The sequence below is a fragment of the Orbicella franksi genome, chromosome 13, assembly GCF_964199315.1.
Source record: "Orbicella franksi chromosome 13, jaOrbFran1.1, whole genome shotgun sequence".
Taxonomy (NCBI): domain Eukaryota; kingdom Metazoa; phylum Cnidaria; class Anthozoa; order Scleractinia; family Merulinidae; genus Orbicella; species Orbicella franksi.
This window is the reverse complement of record NC_138157.1, coordinates 7,350,069-7,371,253: the sequence shown is the minus strand read 5'-3', so window position 1 is coordinate 7,371,253 and position 21,185 is coordinate 7,350,069. Positions and strand designations below refer to the sequence as shown.

Genomic DNA, 21,185 nt, shown 5'->3' with positions numbered 1-21,185 from the left:
TAAACTGCATGACGTCACGCAAGGGGGTCGATTGGCTAAAAAGTAACAGGACAAAATAGAAAACCTAACAAAAGCTAAATTAAAAAAGCTTTTTATTCTACGAACGCCAAGTTTATCTCTACCAACGTCACGTCTTATCTCTCGTAAGGTCCTCTCGCTCTTGTTTTGCTGGTCTTAATAAGCAGGTAATATCAGCTCTTTATAAGCAGGCAATATCAGCTCGTCTGACCGGGTACTCAGAGTTGGTTCAGTACAAATGAACAATCCTTCCGTTCAACTTACATTCCTCCAGAACTATCGTCAGTTCTCATTGTGGGTATCACGCATTGCTGGGTATGTTATCAAGATAGGAAGAGTGCTTTTGTAATGCAGTGTTGAGTCATGTAACACTGTCGCTAGAAAAGCTGGAAATTCAAGAATTAGTAAAGCCGCTTTCAAGTGTTGGAAATAACGCAAAAATCATCCAAATATAAGAAGTCCCAGCGATCGAGATCAAAATGATTTTTTCTTCTTGTATGGTCACCCCAATTTCTTTTCTTAGGGCAGACGCACAACAACAAAAACAACTAAAAACAAACAAGGGTTATTTCCAGCACTTTGAGGAAAGGTCAGTTTACTCTGGCGCCACACAACAGTCGATACCACACAAAGCATCCACAATCTGTATATGGAGACTGAAGGGGCGATTCACCCAGTTCAATCTTGGTTAATGGGCATGAATTAATTCGCTGATATTTGCTTGCCAGCAGTGGCAAGTATTTTAATTTCAGTCTTTAGGAATAAAGTGTTGGAGCCTAATTTTCTTGCATATGCCACGAATTAAGGTAGTTTCAATCATTTTCTAAGGCCTTCTTGTTCCTGAACGCCCAACCCTTCTTCGCCAAATCTAAAATTTCCGAAATGTCCAGCGCATTAAAGTTAGGTAGCGCGGTACGTGTAGCAACAACTCATTGAAATTCAGCGTCAGAATATTTATGTCTATATTTTGCTTGCATGCACAAGGAATAAATTGTTTTTCAGTTGAACTAGTTTGAATTGTTCCAGAACGGATTTGCGCAGTTAATGTATACATTATGACCGTGCTACGGTGTTGATTCTAATTAGTTTGAAGTAGCAAACGATAATTTCTCAGAACGACATCTTGCAAAACTTGAAATAGTCAAGATGTGTCGCTTGGCTAGAACACTACTGCCGGCTTTGGCAATATTTTGCTTGGCGCAGCTTCGAGTTACAGTGTTTGCTACCAGTGGTAAGTGGAGAACCTGTCATACACAAATTTATCTACCGCCATCAATCCATAACTTCGGCATTTTACGATTGACATTATGTTTATTAGCGAAAACATTTGAGTTCATAGGAAATGACGTGGCTACATTTTTCGCTTCAGTTGCAGTTTAGTCACGAAACCAGTGTATCGTCATATCGGCTAACATCGTAAATTCCTTTAAAAACACTTTAAAGCCGTGATCCTTTCAATATGCTCGGCGCGCTTACTGAGAACAAGTTGTTACCATTTTCAGGCCCCTCTCAGTAACATTTGTAAAGTAATACCTCTATTTAAGTTATATAGAAGATACGCGGTGAAAATAATCGTTAACTCTCGTGTTAATTTATTTGCGATATTTCTTTTGCCTGCTTTGTTTATCTTCTTAGAGAGCTTACGTGACTTAATATTTACGTAAGAAATAAAAACAAAACATGTTCCGTGTTTCTATCGAGAGATTCGAGAGATAGAAACACGAGTGGAAGGTTTTTATAGACAGTTTTCACGAGTGTTTTATAGCTTGATAGAAACACGGACAGAAAAAATATATCTCATGTGGAATCACTGAAGCGAGAAGACAGGATACTTATTACTAAAATGTAAATTATCTTTGTTCGCGGCTGCATAAGGTCAACCAAGAGAAAACAACAGAACGTGCCAGTTCTGTGACTGTATTGAATTTTAGCACAATGGTTAGCGTGATATCACGAATGCCGTTCTCTGATTGGTTATGCTTCCCACTATCTATTCTTTTGTAGATGGCGAGAAGCCGAGCAGTGAGCGGTTTTTATTAGTGTATCGCCGCTTCTTTGGCTTTTCCAGGTGTCTGTGAAGAGGATTTTAGATAAAGTTATGAACGACTAAGAGATTTATACTAAAACAATTAGATTATTTGCTCTCAATTTTGATGCGTGACACGGTGCATGGACTCGAGCTGCGCCCTCGTCAACTTTTACGCGATAGAAATCTCGAGCTCATAATCTACTGGTTAAATAAAAGCACGGCGTTTTGCGCACTTCTTCTTACGAGGTGTTTTCTAATGAATATCAGTATCTCGTATAAGAAAAGTTTTGATTTTCTTCTAGCACATGAATATCACCCATAATATTGATTTTTCACATTTCAGCTACAGAGGAAAAGACGTTCGAACTGGGAAGCAATGTGACGCTTACTTGTGGAAACATCAGCAACCTGTCTTCTTCAACTGAGTTATCCTGGAGAAAAGGAGACAATGTTCTCTTGAACACTACTTCTCATAATGAGTCTTCATTAATCCTAACCGACCTAACAGAGGAGGCCAACGGCTTGTATGTCTGCAAGGCAAACTCCTCCCAGATCCTGAAGAGTGTTCAGCTTAGCTTGGCAACAAATGGTGAGCAATTAATCTTTACGTGGTGTACTCTTTGCCCGTGAAAAAAAAAAAAAAAAAAAAAAAACGAGGGAAGGGAGGAAGGGGCAATTGAGAAACAATTGGCCCTATCACTGAGTCTATAAGAGATCTGGGTCGAACAACAGAACGGTGCTAGGCAGTCGAGTGTGCGCAGGAGCAGTCGAAAATACTTTGCTGATGGAGGTGGCAATAGAGGTTATTGAATTGTATGCGAATTGTTGAAATCACGATTGTTCAGTGGCCTGGAATCTGTACACTGCAGACTACTTAGAAAGAAGGAATCTGTTGGTGGACCTTCGATTTTTGTCCCCCAGTCGTGTTGTTTGTATTACTGTTTGTTGGTTTGTTTGTTTTGTTATGAGAGACAGAAGTGCCGCAGTGTTTAGAATGCGCTCAACTGAAATATAAAAATGTTCGAAAGCAACCTTCACTCTCGTAGCTTTATTTACCAAATTGGTATACATGTTTGGTAATTGTATGAATGTGAGTGCATCATTGTATGAATGTGAGTACATCATTGTATGAATGTGAGTGCATCACTTCAGTCCGATTTAAAGTTAAAAATAACTTGCTAAAAATATGCGTGCTGTCTAGACTGGAAACAGTCGTTTTTCGCGTCTCGTTGAGCGCGAAGCGCTTGGGGTATCTTGCTCGCGCGCGAAACGTGAGTGTCTCCCACTCCTAGACTCACTCAACGCCTTGCCCCTCGCTTCAGACCTCTCGTTCCAAAGCCGCGCTCATTTGCCAATGTCGCAATCTACCTCCTCTCAGCCAATCATTATGAACTAATTTTTGTCAGTCATAACTGGTATTAGTCGCTGTTTTCAACCGATCAGAATGACGTTATTTTTCTCACTCGCTCGAAGACGTGCTCGTTCGCGATGTGGTATCACAAACGAGTGAATAAAAACGATATTTGGCTCTTAACATGTCATAATTTGTTTATTACATGTTACATGCTTAAAAAGTATTAAGCCACTAAGTACAAGAAAGTTGCCTTTAATAATAGTGTATCAACGTAAATACATACAAGAAAGAGACAGAACTTAAACGTATCGTTCTCTTACAGTGTTCCTCTGGATCATTCAATTTTCTTTCCCTGAGAAAGGTCTTGAACAACGCTACATCTTGAGAGGTTTTTTTTGTTTTTGTTTTTGTTTTTGCCGTGTTCCTGTTTTCGTTCTCTTCGAGAAACTGAGAAATATCTTCATCGGAGACATTCAGAAATCTTGAAGCGGCCATTTCGTTGATAAAACCTGTAATGCAATTCTTCCTGCCAAATTTGGCGCCAGGCGTCAGCTAAAATATAACGTGCAGCCCGATTGGTCCAACCAATTTATTACAGTCTATTTACACAGTGATATGACATCATTTTACTGCAGTGAAACTGATATCATATCACTTCACGGGAATTAGTTTTAGTCACGGCTTTATTACATTAGCTCAAGTCACTGATATCCATGTTTAATATGTAATAATAAAGGTTACATTGTATAGCTAGCCACTGTCGAGTCCGTGTTGTTTAGCAAGGCTAACCGAAGTGATTTTAAACAGGAGCCTGACCATTAATGCCACCCACTGTTTGGAGCTGTTCGCTATTCGCGTTTTCCTGTAGCCTGAGAACAGACTCTCCAGTCCCACACCATTCCCCCCTCGGCCACTGCACTCTCACCCAGTTCCTTCTCAGCCCTTCAAGCCGCGGTCAGACCCTTCAAGGGGGTCCGTTTACAGGCTAGATTTCTTGACGCCCACTTTCTTTCTCGGCGCGTACACGAGCACTGATTCTCCTTTTATTATACATTGAACTCACTATCTCTTTTCTGATTGGCCGAAAGCGTAAGGTGAATTTTCCAAATCAGCGCCTGTGACGTCAGAATTAAGGTCACGGGTAATCATGTCATGTATGACCGCGGTGCATGATTTCTAAGGGTAAATATGATAAGTTCGCGCGCTTTGTGTTGCTTGCCGTCAGTGAAAAAGCAAAAACATGACTTCCATTTTTTTTTTTCGTTCAGTGTACTAGTTTTATCAGCCTCAGCCTTCGGCTTTGGCTGATAACCTCTACCTCGACCTTGATTATTCTGGATATCACAAAAACCTCATCCAATAATTGTTTATAATTTGTCCATTTTGAGTTGCAGGTGATGATGAAGATGGAGAAGAAGAAATGAAAGTTGAAGGACTCACAAAGATCGACTACACCGCCGTTGCTCTCGGGCTTGGGCTTACAGTTTTCATTGTAGTTTCCATGGCAATTTTGCTTTTCCGCGCTGAGAAGCGACGAAAACAAGAGAGGTGCATGCGAAGATGGAAAAAAACAGCCAAGGGCAGTGTAAGTAGCTATTAACAAACAGTTGCTTGCAACTTAGTCACCGCATTTTGAATTATTTTGCATTGAATTATTAAATTGAAGGAAACCTGAAAATAATAGTTTACTAAGATAGAAAAACACCACAGAGATTATAATAAACCATATAGAGACAAGAATGGTTAAGGATGGAGAAGATTGACACGGATTACAGACGACGAACTTGAAAAACAAAGGCTAAACTTTTCAAGATGTACAAACCGTGAAGTAGCTTCTTTAAGGAGCGGGTATCTTTAAAGGACTCTTCATGTGTTATGTCGTACGCAATATAATCCGCCTTGATCTGCCTCGGGCACGATTATCTTTCCTTAATTTCAGTTTAATCATTCGGTTACTTCTTTGGCGTTTTGTCGATTTGAAATTAACTTCAGTATTAATATCGATTAGAAAAATGTTAAATGACGACATAGCCATCTTACGTACAGGTTGCATGGCACGTACCTTTTTCCTGGAAGACGCACGTCACCCGGTCTTTTACAGTACGACTAAACGAGGTCACATTGCAATCGACATCAAAAGATTAATTGAGAACAAAGAATGACAGTCTTTTTCGTCAAATGAACCAATGGCGTTGAAGAATACATATAAACAGTTCAGTCTACGCAGCCATTTTTTTTTTGTCTATCGAACTGGACGACCGGTTTGTTTCCTGGAGAAATGCAATTATGCAAAGGACTTAATTTTCCTACATTATAGTTTCATAATATTGAGTCCGTTTGTTCAAAAACCGATTCAGACACTACTCAGGCCGGGTTAAGCTAGAATTAAACAAAATATCTCATGACTATTGTTCTGTGGAGTTTAAAATTAGCCAATGTCAAAACCGAAAAAAGAAGAAAACCTTATCACCGAAGAGTTGCGCTTAAAGCTGTTGTCTATTTTTAAATTGAGGAATATTGCTTTATCATCTGGTGCTATTGATGTGCGAGTGTCTGCTTTGATTAGTATATGTAATTGATAGGACCACATGCTGTCCAATTTGGAAATAATTGGGTGAGAAAAATTCCAAGGACTGCCAAATTGGACGAGACCGTAGGCTGAGTTTACTGACTGTACAAAACACGCATCGGCGGGCGCTCTTATTCATCGACAACGGACGATTTATTGCAGTTTTACACAAACATTGAAATACATGCTAAATCCTGAATTAGCTTAATCGTGCCTAGGCCTAACGTCCGCTTCTTCTTCCTCTTTAATTTTCTTTTCGACGTAACTTCTGTCAATGTCTCCGGAAGTAAAGTGAACGGGCCCAGTCCCCCTCTTTCCACTAGCTTTCTTGACGTATTTTCCGTCGATCTTGTTCTCTCTGAACCGGAAGTCGCGTAATAACGTGGTCTTTACTTATTTTTTAGGAAAATATGGCAGTGGAAGAAGAAGTTACGAGGAAACCCATACCAAATAATGACTACCACTTCAACAATGGATCCGGGACAGGGCACATACAACCCGCGCCTGCAGGCCGTTCAGACACGACACCAGCGGAGTATCGCTGGTTAGAGACACTTGGAAGGGAACCATACTACGAAGCTGATCGCGATAGTGATGTAAATAGCATTGGAGGAACCATGTGGGAATCCAGTGCCTACGTTTGATTCAGTTTCAGTCTTCGAGTCTGAACTGAAATCGAAACTCTACGTTTTGCATGTGAACAGACAGTGAAAGACTGATTTTCTCACGGGGTTTGGTGGACCAATCATCTTTAATCTAGCTAGCTCATTTGGGAGGAAATCAATGGAAAATGGTGTAGTTAGATCAGATGAAACGAAATATCGAGATGAAAATCATTAATTTTTACAATTGAAATTAACGGGATACGCGGACGGGATAGGCGATACTCAGACCACCTCTGAATTACTGAAGAGAGATTATTAGTTTTAAACGTTTTTCCAAGATAAGGTCGGGGTTTGAAAATTTCTAGCCGAGATTTTCATTTTAGGATGAAAACTTCCTCATTGATGTGTAAATAGCTCCAGTGGTCTAGTATTAATTAGTAATTTTAACAAATTCTGACCATTAGCTTTAAATTTCCCTCAAAGGTATTAAAATTGTTTTTTGATTTTTGACTTCTTAAAAGTCATGTTCACTATAGTGCCCCCTTAAAAAAAAGATTTTTTCTAGAACGATATTTTGTATAGTTATGACACTTCGCGTTAGCCGACGTATGCCACTGTGTGTTGCCACGTGGTACAAAATTTTACTTTAAGTGACATCTAACTTTTTTCAAAATGTATTTTTGCCACATGCGAATATCAGTGTAACTATAAAATTGTATATCTCATGAGCGACAGTTAGATGCTCCTGGATTGAATTGAAAAGGCCCGAGGATGTTTTTCTCACTCGATCTAATCCGGGTGAATTTTGAACTTGAGTTAAGACCTTCCTAAATTATCGTTTGCAATTGCAGCGAATTTGCCAAGCAACAGAACTTTTTAACTAATTGTTCTGGCATTGTAAAATGGAAATTAGAAACTCGTGGCAGTTTTTGAAATAATATTTCGCAAAGAAAAACGAATATGGTACGAAATGTAGTAATTATTCAGTTTTTCAGTCAGTTTTGCGCCAGTGTCTGTAGACTGTAAGCTCTATTTAATGTGTTTTGTTCCCTTAGAAAGCAGAACTGAGATTTTACACGCGGTTAGTATCAATATAGTGCCGACTTTTCGGGGTAACACAAGCAAAGCCTTTTACACATTGTTACAAAGCATGCCGTGGGTTTCCGTTTAAAAAGCAATCAATAATATGCAAATAGCTGTGCAAACACTGGGAAAGCTTCCCGAGAGATATTCAAATCAATTTCTGTAGCAAATTACCAAGAGATATTGAAATAAAAAGTAACTAAGAAAGAGCTAACTTTCTGTTGTTGTCACAATGTTTGTGTTAAAGGTATTCTCTGTTTTACACCTTCCCTGGCCTGCGACAGTCTTGAAAGTATAATTATTTTAATTATTTTAATATTTTTTATTTTTCTATTTTTTATAATTTTTTTTTATTATTTTAATTATTTTATGGGATATTGTTTTGTCACACAGAAGAAGAGAAAGATTTTTTGTTAAAACACGATAATTTTCACGTAACGATAATTTCCACTTTCACGCGGAGAAGTTATCGTTTTACAAGAAAAGACAAGTTTAAGCAGAAGATAAGTTCAATTATTAGCCCGGCGATCAATTCAATTTCGACGTGGGTTGAAGCCGTTTTGCTGTGGTTTCGGAATTTTCCTGTAATAATTCTTTTCCTCGAAGACAAATATTGTTCTACACACATAGCCAGTTGTTCAAACTAATAAGCTTTAGTGCTCACTGATTTAATCTTTGCACATTCGGTTAGCCAATTGTCGTTGTGGTTTTAAAATATTTTTGGAGCCGCAATTAGTTTCCATGATTTGGATGTTTTTTTTTTTTAACCTTCCAGTTTAAACGTGCGAGTTTTAGTTTGTTACCAGCAAAGCAAGTAAGTTTGGCAATCTTTTAGGTGAATTAGGTAACGTTCATTTTGCTAATGCGGCATTTCACGATTTGTTTACCACCTGCTTGTTTGCTTGAAGTCCTATATAATTTACATTTTGATCTCATTCTCATGCAAATTTATTGGATATTTTACGCGTTGTAAAACCTGCACAATTCTCATGCTTGTGATCAGCTAAGGATGTTTTTGGCCTGTTAAACGTGTCTTACACGTTTAACGAGGAAACGCTTCAAATCATTCTCGCCTTACGCGGAAGCTGACGTCAAATCGGCTAAGCACGTGGAGTGGACAAGAGACAAAACTACCAAGTCACCGAAGCATTTATTTTCCGGCGTGGTTTAGTTTCATACAAGCTGATGTAAATTGGTGGCGAGACATTCTACAGTTCCTATCCGGCGAGATCATTTTACGGGCAAATGTTTGTGTTTTTGGTTACCTTGGCCGGCAGTATCTTGCTACAATCTGCTTGTGTTGTCACTAAAGGTAAGTCGAAGAGAACATTTTGACAGTTTTCACGTTGTGCAAAGCAGAACTTTTCGTGTCACGCATAAAAAGATCGAAACTGAACCATGAACGAAACGATTGAAAAGATCCAAACTGAACCATGAACACTAAGTACGTCAGACAGAAAATGGGTAATTTCACTCTCGATACCCTTGTCCAGAATATCTGCGATCATGATATGGAGAAGCGAAGGCAGCGAGGTTAGAGTTGTTGCCCTAGTTACTTCTAGCAGCTCTGTCTCATTTTTGACAATTAACGTAACTCGGCTTAGGATTAGCGTAAACGCTCTATTTTCAATATTATTTTAATTTGGTTTGTGAAAGTCTTTTTTTAGCTCAGTAGAAAAAAAGCTTATTTTTATATTTGCCATTGATCTCTTCGAATCCCTCTTCGTGTTTCTGCGAGAACCTTGGACCCCGATTTCTGGTCAGCCACTTTTAACAAATTACGATATTGATTGTTGTGTTTATGTAGGGTCAGTCATCCAAAACATGGCGCGTGTTTTTATACAGGAGGTTTTGCGAGGGACGCCATACAGATATATGGAATATATGGTCTGGAATGATCAGTGGGTTTCTTTGAAATACTACTTTCTGTAGCTATTGTGCTGCAAAATTGTGGAAGTCATTGAGCTCACTCTTTCACCGACCGGTTGTAGCGGCCACATCACAAATGAATTATTGAACAAAACATTTAAAAAGCTGTGAATAGTAGTGTACAAAACACTCGTGCAAAAGCCCCCCAAAATTCAATTTATTTCTGGCAATAAGCATGTTTTGCCCGCGTGAGAGAGAAAACAAACTTGCTTCTCTTCAGGATGACGTTGACGAATCGAAGTAAATAACGTTACACCCGGGGGAGGTACTCTCTGGATGTTTGGGTGGGGGTGTGCGGGGCGCTTGTCGGAAACATTTACCCTATTTCAGACCAAAATATGCGATTTTGCGGCCTACCCTATTTCAGACCGGACCACACAAATGTCAGACCTGAACCATCTAGGGAATACTGCCTTGGTTTGCGTTCAAAACATTGACGCAGGCTTCACTTGGAATTCCCGATGTTACACTGATGTTAGACTAAGAATGGTCAATTTCTATACCTGATTTAAAATAAAAACAGCTCAAAAACCATGCCCTCTGGCGCCGGACATAAGTTTATGGTGTAGTGCCCCCCCCGCAGGACATTACATTGTTATTGTTAATCCAGATAAAATTGCAAGATTAAAGTTCAGTGAATCAGCCGTTTATGTTGAAGGCCTGATGGCTCGCGTGAGTTTAGCGCAGACGTCTTCCGTTTTTCAATCAGCACCAAGGTGATGACAATGGATTACCGTGAACCCAAAGGATGGATTACGTTTCGTAGGAACTGTTTCACCGAAATATAATAAATAACCCTTTAAGATTGCAGTCGAATAAGTTGTCTCGTACGGAAATCTATTAAGTACGGATGTAAATTTAACTGTGAAACTCTGAATTCAGACATGTCATTAATTTTTAAAATGCCTCCAGAATCGATTGAGAAGAAGAAAAAAATAAACAGTTAAGATGAACAAGATAGAGAATCACGAACAGTTTTGGGGCACCTCAAATTCGGATTAGTAAATCGCTATTTCCGTTTAAACCAGTGCCTTTGAACGAGTTTTTAAGATCTGAACAAAGGCTCATTATGAGTTAAAAACTTTGCTGCTTTAGGCGTTCCGTTACCGGATTGAATAATTTAAGGCACGGCCTCAGTGTTTTAATTTTGTCTATTTGGGTCTAAAAATCTACATGAACGCCAAAATATGCTGGAAGCAAACTGAAGAAATTATTCCTAAATCGAGTTCCAGCATTGAAGAATAACTCCAGTGCTCAACGAATGACAAAGTTTGAAAGAATCATAGAACATCCCATAAGAAAGCGCGCGCTGAAAGCCATTCTCAATAGAAACACAACTAGGAAAACAGACACGAGCTGTCGAGCGAGGAGAATTTGCAACTTGATAGTGTAATAAACGGGTGATTTCCCTTTCTTTCTCGTGCAGTGTTTTCTAAAAGAAATAGAAAACATTTTTTCCGTGTTTGCTATCGAATGATAGAAACACTCAAACTCAAAAATGCTGTGGAAACACTCGCCTGCGCTTTGTGTTTCCACAGCTATTTTCATTCTCCCAAACTTCCACTCGTGTTTCTATTTAACACTTAGATTATGAGCTCGAGATTTCCATCAGGTGATAGTTGATCAGGCCAAAGGCCAAATCAAACATTACTTGCTATAGTTCACCACAAGAATTTTCTCCAATTTTTATTGGTTTAACTTGGTCACGTGACGCGATCGTGTTCATCAGCAGAGAGACAAAAACAAAAGAGACAAATGCGCGCGAAAGAAGATTTAGAGGTGAACAATGAAAACAACAGAGTGTTTATGTCTCGGAACTGTCGGTCTGAGGCCCCGTCCAAACTACGGCGTAGGAATTTGAAAACGGAGCTTTATTTCTCCGGCTAGGCCTTTCGTCCACACTAATCTGTCACGAAAACGGAACTTTTGGAAAACGCTCTTCAAACCAGAGGAATTTAAAAACACCGGCTTTTCGTTTTCGTGTGGACAGAAAACATTTCGAAAACGGAGCTTTTCGAAAACGATGGCGTCACGATAATCATGTGATTTCCTTGACCGAGTTTTCCTCAAACACAAATCCAAAATGACCGGTGATTGTTGCGTTTTGAAATTCCTCCGGCGTAGTGTGGACGGAAAACATTTGATGCGTTTTCAGAGTGAAACCTCTGTTTTCAAATTCCTCCGGCGTAGCGTGGACGGATAACACTTGATGCGTTTTGAGAATGAAACCTCTGTTTTGAAATTCCTCCGGCGTAGTGTGGACGGAAAACATTTGATGCGTTTTCAGAGTGAAACCTCCGTTTTCATATTCCACCGGCGTAGTCAGTGGATGGGGCCTCAGTGATAGTTGCTCCTTGGAAATTTGATGTTGTTAAAACTAGCGTATTTGCCCTCGAAGCGACATTTGTTTTAAGAACATCAAAATGCCGTGGGGCATCTATCAGCTGATGGTTCCTCGACTAGAATACTATTGTTTAAATAGAAATCGAGAGCATATCATCTAATTTAGTAGAATTCTAACTAAATATCCTTCAAATAATGACTTCCAATTAACTACTCTCTACATGTATTAAGCAGTTCAGTTCAAACCATCGCACACAGATTGAACTGCTGTTTGAAATCACGCACTCATCAAAAGAGTCATTGAACAATTTTCAGAGGTTTTAAAGTCACACAGCAATTCAAGTTTCTCTCTCTTGTGAATTGAATTGTGTAGTATTAGTATACTAGTGTTCTATCACGAATGCCGTTCTCTTATTGGCTACGCTTCTCACTGTCTATTCTGTTGTAGAGCCTGAGAGGACTAGCAGTGTGCAGTTGTTAAGAAAATGGCAGTCACTTCTTTGGCTTTTCGAAGTGTCTGTGAAGAGGATTTAGATACGGCGGCTAGTAGATTCCGAAACAATAAGATTATTCCTCGATTTCTATCTTTGATAGAAATCTCGAGCTCGTAATCTTACTAATACTAAGGCCATTTCCAAGTTACCTTGTGCCTCTTTTTCAAGTCAAGTCTTTCATGCAAAACCTTTCATATGAAAATGGGCTTCATTTACATGAAAATTAACCTTAACGCGGAGCTCATTTTCATATGAATGGTTTCGCACGAAGACTCGTTTTGACAGAGAGGCAAAAGGTACTTCGGAAATGGCCTATTGTCACATATCATAAGAGACTCGATTTTCCAGAGGGTGTGTCGTGATTGTATTTCACTCGAGAACTGTTTTGCACGAAGTTATATAAGTCCTTGCGGGATTATGTAAGGTCCCTAGGGACACATGCCTCTATTACGACAATTACGGCACAGAGCCTCAAAGTAATTGTAATTCATTTCTTTCAGTTTGACTCTATACTTCTAGACAGAAGGAGTGCAAAAATAAATCTAATAATTCCCAGCTGAAGAGGTCTATTTCAAGTTCAAACCAAGAACACTTGAACACATTTTTAGGGTGGTCGGATTCGATCACACTAAAACTTGGTAAAATTTGAGTGTAGCTGTAATACCGTAAACTGCCACTTACAAGCCCTGGGATTATACAGCTTCGTAAAGGGGTTTGGCTGGGCTTATAAACGGGGAGGCTTGCATCCGGGGGGAGGGGGGAAGGGGCTTATGAGCGGAATAATAATAATAAAAAACCAGTGGAAATGAGATACAGCCGTGTTGATCGAAATACGAAATGCTGATTTTTAATTAAGCTTTCAAACATCGAATTCATTTTATTTTAACCTAGAGGGGGGCTTATATCTAGGAGAGCTTACAATATGGGCCTATAACCAGTAGGGGGCTTATAAGCGGGAGGGCTTATATGGGGCAGTTCACGGTATGGAGTTCAGGTATTTCAGTCTTATGAGAAATAACCATTTGAAAGTTTTTATTCCACAAACGAAGTTTATCCTTCGCGTACGATTTTATCCAAATGTTTTGGTTCTGAGACGTTCAGACATCATTTATAAAAACAAGCAAACGAACAAACTAGTTATTGTTAGGGCCGATTTACAAGGTACGACTTTGTCGCATGCGACAAGGGTACGACAGGCCTACGACATGAATTGTTTCGTGTAAATCAAACCTACAACTCGCTTACGGAGGGGAGTGAATAGGTTTTTGGATCGACGGATTTGGCCTTAAAAAGCGCACGGATTGTGGATTTTTGCGGTGAATTGAGCGGATTCGCGGATTTTGAAAACACAGTGCATCGTGGATCAGCTGTGAATTTTGGCGCGGATTCCGGATTGTGCCTGTCTTGATGTTCTGATCTTGGGTCCTAAACGAAATTCCAGCCTTGGTCAGTATGTTTTTGACCCAACTCATTAAAATGAGTTTATCCAAATTATTTCTTTTTTCAAGCAAAGCTCATTTAAACTCAGGTGTGAGACTGTTATTGGAATTGTACTGTGTTATAGTCATCAAGCATGTTGCCTTCTTTACTATTTGTGCGAAATTACTAGTAACAATGGCATTCACATTTCCTTTCCGGATGTAACTGTGGTTTCGGATTTGAACAAAAGCATTGGCGGATCGGGGGATTTGCATACCCCTATTCACCCCTCTCCTTACGACTGTTGTGTACGTCAAAAAAAAAATGTCGTAAGATTTTAAAACATGTTTTAAAACGCTGCGACAATCGTAGCAGAAATCGATAGAAAATGACGTATTTTTTGACAAATTTCTACTGAGTAGGGGACGAGGTGAAGTGTTCATGCGTCAAAATGGCGGACGAGCTTGTTGTTGACTGATTCACATGAAGACGTTTCTCGAAAAGTACTGAACAGATTAAAGCGAAAAACATCTCTTTAGAAAGTTTTTTTAGTCTACTGGCAGCCGGTTTTTTTTGTCTAAGGGTCACTAGGACAAGTGTTTAGTTATCGCGAACGAAAAAGGGCGGTATGGCGGTGGCCGAGTGGGGAAGAGGGCGGGACAAGGGCGGTATGGCCGAGTAAGGAAGAAGGCGTGCGTGCCGCGCCCATGTCTCGTCCCATTCCTCTTTAGTCAAAACGTCTCGCCTTATAACCCCTACTGAATTCCGAGAGAAAAACAGACTGCCAGCAGTCTATAGTTTTTTCAAAGCGCAGGACAGCTAAATATTTTTTTACTGTTTGCTAGAACTTTCGCTCCGAAAATCCAGGTGCAAACTTTTGCATATTTAATTTTGTAAGTGAATATGTCGTGCGCGTGTAAATGGACCTAAGTCATGTCATAGGCCTGTCGTAAGATTGTCGCATGCGACAAAGTCGTATCGTGTAAATCGGCCCTTAGACTTCAAAAAATCGAGACTCCAAGACAGCCGACCGTGAGAAAAACATCGAGACTGCGAGACGCTCAAAGCCGCTAAAAATACGCCTAGACCCCTGAAAATTGACGATAATTTCGCGAGACCCATAGCTTTGAAGGAAAATTCGCCACCCCTTCTTTTCTGGGAAGCTACTCTATCTAAGAAAATATGTTTCCGTTGGCAGGTGTTACACCGGAAATACTAAATAACGGAACTTCCCTTGATATCAAGGATCACGACATAGCTCATTTTACGTGCACATCACGTGGGGAACCCAGGCCTCTCGTTCGATGGGAGAGAGAAGGAATAGCAGTAAAAGATAAAGACGAAGGCATAGCTATTTTGTCAAAAAGTAACGACAGTATAGAAGAAAGTCATCTATTTATAGCTGTTTCTGGAAATGGGAGACGTGGAAAGTATATTTGTGTGGCAAGCAACGATGAAGGAGTTGCAAAACAGTCTTTCAACATTAAACGTAAGTAAAATTGTGAAACTAGCACCTGGCCGGTCACGACGCACCTAGATAACGCAAGAAACCAATCAGAGCTCGCTGTGAAATGTTGGCGGGAAAGCAGCGCGCGAAAAGTCGCGAACCCATTTCGCAGCTTCAAACTCAAAATTTCATCGCCACTGCACTTCCGGTTTTCTCGCTCTCGGAGTATGTAAGAGTTTGAAGCGAAAATGCGCAAGACTTATGCAAGGAAACGTTGTAAAACAATCTGTCAGAAATCAAATTACGAGCCGATAAACTAGGTGGGTAACAATTGTTAAATTTTCCATGCATTAACTTCTGACTTGAAATTGGACGATGTCGGAAATTTCAGACGTAAAGTGGCCGTTCTGGCGGGACCAGAGGTGGAAACTGCGCAGTGCTTTTCACCAGTCTTAGCCAGTATGAGCCCCTAGCACTAAGGCCCCATTTTCATGGTCTCGAGTACCTAAACCTTCCCCCCCCGGGGCAACTTTATCGAGCGTTTATATGAGAACACTTAGTCCCTATAGACCGAGTCAAAGGCCCTCTTTACACGACCCCGGGTTGAATCACCGCAGAGAGTGCTAAAAATAAACACTTTACACCAACCCGGGTTGTCAGTCTGCAATAGCGTGTGGTTTGCTTCGAGCCTGACCCGGGCCAGCCTTTCTACCGATCAAAAACTGAAAACATGGGCTAGAAAGATGACGACCAAAAAACCTAGAAAGTATAACGGAATGGTGGGAGGTCCTGATGTACAACCCCCCCAAAAAAACAAAAATAAAAATAAAAACAAAAACAAAAACAAAAAACAAAAACAAAAAAACAAAACAAAACAAAACAAAAACGAAACAACAAGGTCATTTTACTGAAAGCACCAATCCGTGTTAGCTTATGGCCCGCTGTTTACAAGTAAGAATTGAAGAAATTTTAACCCTCTTGCCGGTCAACCTGAGTCTCGAGAAGGGTTACCCGACAAGGGGGGCTAACCCGGCTCGACTACTGTTTCCATTTAAACGCTTATAAACATTTGACTGCAAAAGGGCTACCCGCCACGGTGATTCAGAACCCGGGGTAAAAAGCAACCCGGGCTCGTGTAAAGAGGTCCTTTAAGTTGACCCTGGTTTATTATCCATAACCCTTATTGAATAATCAAATGTGCAACTATCCCTCTTTCTCAGTTTGAGTTTCCCTAGGTCCTTCGATCAAAGTAGGATTTGTAGAGTTAATTTTCACTTCTTTGATACGAATTTCTACTTTAAATCCTAAGCCTAGACATTGCGTGACACTCGCCACGCCGAGAGTTGTCCCGGTTAATTAGGCGAGCCAAAGTGTTTATATGAAGAAAAGCGGTCCCGCTTGCCAGGCTTACCTTACCTGCCGAGGCGAGACAACTCGCCCGTCCGAGTTGTCTCGCCCCCAGAGACGGTTTCGCGATCCTCTTGTAAACGGTTGGTTGAATTTTGCAAAGAAGTAAGCTCAAAGTTACCTCGGGCAGGGTAAATCGGGGGGAGGGTCGTCGCGGGTACCCGAGACCATATAAATGGGGCCTTATAAGAAGTGAGAACTCAGTCTGATGAACAAGCATCAGTTGATGGGGAACTCCGGTATCTTCCCCACCACAATTTCTGTCTCAAATTTGCTCAGCAACGGATCGCACCACGATGCCACAGCAACGGTGCAAGGTCAGAGCACTATCAAGTGCTCGTGTTCTTTAATTGAGTAATAAAAAGTTTAAACTTTGCACATAATAAAACAAATATTGAATAAACTTTCTTCGTGTTTGTTGATCTTTTCAGGTGAAACAGATGAACTTTCAATCATAGATGTCGCGGCAATTTGTATATCGGTTGGACTGGCGTTGTTCTTTGTGTGTGCCATTGGGTTTTTATTGCGGCGCGGGGCAAACAAGATTAAACAATCCGAGAGGCGGCACAGAGCCAGAACGATATCACAGTCTAGTTCCTCGTGCCAGGTATGCACTAAATAATTTTGTATTCTAGAGATTTGTCTAAATAAAAACCAGCCGCTTAATTCATTCTCCGCTTTTCCCGGTGCCATTATTATTTTTAACGAGAGCGACGAAAGGCCCCATCCACACTACGCCGGAGAAAACTGAAAACGCAGCTTTATTTCTACGGTTAGGCCTACCGTCCACACTAATCCGTCGCGAAAACGGAGCTTGTCGAAAACGCTCGTCAAACTGGAGAAATTTGAAAAGTTGCCTTGTGTTTTAGGGCGGACGAAAAACATTTTGAAAACGGAGCTTTTCATAAATAATGACTTCACAATAATAATGTGAGTTCCCCCACGGAGTTTTCCTCAAACACAAATCCAAACCCGGTGATTGTTACATTTGAGATTCCTCCGGCGTAGCATGGCGAGGGGGAAACATTTGATGCGTTTTGAAAGTGAAAACGCCGTGTTCAAATTTCTCCGGCGTATTAAGCGTGCGGTTTGGCAAAGATAATTACAGATTTTCGATATGGTGTATAATTTCCTTCCCGGTGTCGTTTCTCTTACATTTTCTTTGTTTTCTTTTCTCAGGAAAATGGTGCCTTAATCCCGGACCTCTCGCCAGACAAGCTGACAAATGAAAGTAGAAATGGAACAAGACATTCAAAGACTTTTACAACTTCGGTTTGAGCTTATTTTAGCGATTGCAGTTATTATATTAGAGTATTGGCGAAGACGTGGAGTGGAGGATGCTTTATGATGTCGATGTATCACTTTGCATTACAACGAATAACGCTTCATAATGGTGTTTAGGAAGGACATTTTAATCGACGGAAGGGTAGCAATAGAATTACATTCATAGTATGTGCTTTGGACAGTATACGCAGAAGACAAGAAGAGTCTGAATAAGCGAGGCAGGCCTAAGAGAGGGAGGGGAGGGTGAGAGTAAGAGAGAGTAAGAGGGTAAGAGTAAGTTCAGTTCAATTTTAGCCGCCACTGGTTCAGGCTTTTCTTCCGCCTCGTGAACTACAGATTCTATGGGTTTTCAGGGATTAGCCTATTAGGCTCATAGGATCATCGCTTAGTAGACAGGAGACAAACTTTTTACTAAGCTTAAATTTTGACTTTCAAGCCTCGCCTTCCAAGAAGGAAGATTCATTATGTACAAGTTCTCCCCATTTGTCAGTGACTTTTCAACCATTAGACACATGACATGGCAAAATTGAACGCTTTCATTGCATATTTAGCTTGACCAAGCTTTTAAAATGATCTGGATCTGCCGTGATAATTGCCGAAATTCGAAGGTAAAATAAATATTCAGATTTTTGCTTTCGGCGACGCCCTCGACATTTCTTAAGCTCCCTACTGAGTATGGGGAACGGGTAGCTTTTGGTCTATTTCAAAATTACCGTGTTAGACTTTATCACGGGAAACTTTTGTTACAGCCAGTCTTGCTTTAGAAAATGGGTGTACCTTAAATCGACTAAGAAAAAGCAACACTTAGGGGGAGTTCGTGCAATTTACCACGCATTTGTTTTACGTTGGAGATTGAAAGTAAAATAAGTCTTGCCGGGTTAAACTAAAGACCAGCCCATGCTTGGTGCATAAATCTCTTTTTAGGTCTATACGAGTTCAACAGGGAAAAACGTGCTTGCTTGAAGGCTGGCTTTTAACCGGGGGGGAGGGGTACTCCCTTTAATACTGAGAGGCGCAAGGAGGAGGCCCTTTTACCGGCTGGAAGTATTTAGAAAGGTAGCGTTTTCATGAGTTGAAGTATTGGAAAGGGTAGGAAAAACTGTCTTTCAGTTATGTAAAAAAGCCTTTCAAAATAACGCATTTTGGTACTGATTTTAGTGACGAATTGCGGACGCCTTTTTAATTAGCATTTGAATCAATGATCTATTACGATAGAAATTTTCCTATGTTGGATAGCTATCATTTCTGCAGGACTTTTTTAGTGTCGGTGAAAGCGCATTGTAGGTGTGTGAAAGGACGGTTACCATTGAAAGGGTTACACTTCTACCTTTTGTCAAAATGGTATATAAAAGGGCAAGGCTTTCGACCTTGGGGCGAAGCCTTCCCGTATGAAACTTTGCTGAGTACCCCCCCGCCCGGTTTCCAAATGATAGCTTCAAAAATATGTGCAGGGATCGTTGCCATCAGATGGAATCCACTCTCCAGTGATCGCTGCGACAGATGCAAACGATCGCTGAGTTAGACTTTGGAAACCTGTGTTTGTAGGGATCACTCAATTTTTCCCTTCTCCTGTAGCGATCAATGGAAACCAGTCTTCACCGGTGTCACTATGCACATGCCCCCCGAAGAAGGAAAGGCCGTGCCTTTCGGAATTTTGAATTTGATTTGATATAGCTACAAAACCGTTTAATCGGCCTTTTCGTTTTTTCTCAGTTGGTGCAAAAGAGTAGCTTTACATGCAACTGTCGGTCGAATGACATTGAATGTGTCTTCACAGTTCTTTTTTGAGGAGGTAAATTATATTTGTAACGAGTGGGAGGGCACAATGCGCCCCTGTAGCCTCCTCCTCTTACTCAGACGTTCTTTGGGCTCGTCACGCAATCTTTTTATCGGAAAGAGAGACTACGTGACAAGTCAAAAGAGCGGCAATCTCGTTCCTAAGGTTTTCCCTTAAGTTCCGTCTTACTTGAATTCGAACGTTTTATACAAAATATACTTCAGAGAATTTGTTTTTTATCGACAATAAAGTTTCGTTCTTTAAAATTAGCTCCTTCACATTAAAAACCATATTTCTCAGTGCTTTGCCACGGGCCAAGTGACACGCGCGCGCTGACTCGTCCCCAGTCTCAGCCTCCATCACACAGCACACCGAGATAAGTGGGTACGAGTCACGTGCGCCGTCTGCGCCTTTTTTTCGAGGAACAAATTAAATGTATTTTATATTAAAAGAATTATAAATAAAGCGGACTCAGTGCGAAGTGTCGCTAATATTAAGCCTTTCATTCTCAAGAGTGCTCTTGTTTAAAACGAGAAAATTATTTACACCCGCGTGAACTGGAAAGTACAAGTCGATAGCTTTCACTTAAATAACTTGAATGTAAAAATGGAGCTCATTGTAACCTGGGTGTGAAAATATTAAAGTAAGAAGCTAAGGTTTTATTTTTAATATACACATTGGTGAATTTTATTGTTTTATATTTAAGGTGGTTTCACGCCTGAGTGGCTGAAAATAAATAATCATCCTAAATTAAAAGGAATAAATTATTTTAGAAACGAAGTCTGTAGCATTCCTCTCTTGACTGTAGTTTATGAAAAAAAACGATTCTTTTTTCTCCATTCAAGAAAAAAAAAATTTATTTGAGAACTAAAGCCGAAGAAACGCGGGAAATTACCGGAGAAAGTGGCAGACGCGAAGCATGGGCGGCGCACCAGTGGGATCGGGTTAGGGTTATCCTTTGTATGTACCCCTGCGATTGGGAGTGGGGGTAGAAATAATACTTCTTATTGCCTGACACTACATGAACCTGCGTTTTTCCTACTTTGCTTTCCATCGCTGAATATCAGACTCTAATACATTGGGTACTGAACCGGAGCTCGTGTAAACCTGATAGGCAACTTGGAAATTTTATGCGATGGGGCACGACGTGTCGAAAACCTTGAGACAGTTCAAAGCTGCGGAAGAGCCCTTCCCCCTCGATTTTCCACTTGCTCAGTAGCCTCAGAAAACCTTTTCCTGCAGACAAAGGCGCTTCAGCACAGAAGCTCAGGTAAAATACAGGCGGGTTTTGCATTTCTTCTGCCAAAATTTAGCAAAGAGAGTGAAATATTAGCTGTTGAGCCAGTCTAGGTCAAAACCCTGAGGTTTGGGTTGAAGGACGAGAACACGACTAACATTTCACGACTGACTGAAGATATTACTAGAGT

The 21,185-nt window shown here is 40.5% G+C and overlaps 2 protein-coding genes across 2 annotated transcripts; both read left to right on the top strand.

Annotated features, from left to right (window-relative positions):
• Nucleotides 1-68: 68 nt before the first annotated feature.
• Nucleotides 69-6,614, top strand: LOC145465921 (uncharacterized). The gene is made up of 4 exons (XM_081449688.1): nucleotides 69-1,249; nucleotides 2,391-2,636; nucleotides 4,796-4,986; nucleotides 6,375-6,614. Exons 1-4 carry the CDS (start codon nucleotides 1,165-1,167, stop codon nucleotides 6,612-6,614), a joined length of 762 nt encoding a protein of 253 aa, XP_081305814.1. The 5' UTR covers nucleotides 69-1,164.
• Nucleotides 6,615-8,643: 2,029 nt separating this feature from the next.
• LOC145465720 (roundabout homolog 1-like) lies at nucleotides 8,644-21,185 on the top strand. The gene is made up of 4 exons (XM_081449492.1): nucleotides 8,644-8,970; nucleotides 15,042-15,332; nucleotides 17,129-17,304; nucleotides 17,877-21,185. The coding sequence occupies exons 1-4, from the start codon at nucleotides 8,904-8,906 to the stop codon at nucleotides 17,973-17,975; spliced, it is 633 nt and encodes a 210-aa protein (XP_081305618.1). The 5' UTR covers nucleotides 8,644-8,903; the 3' UTR covers nucleotides 17,976-21,185.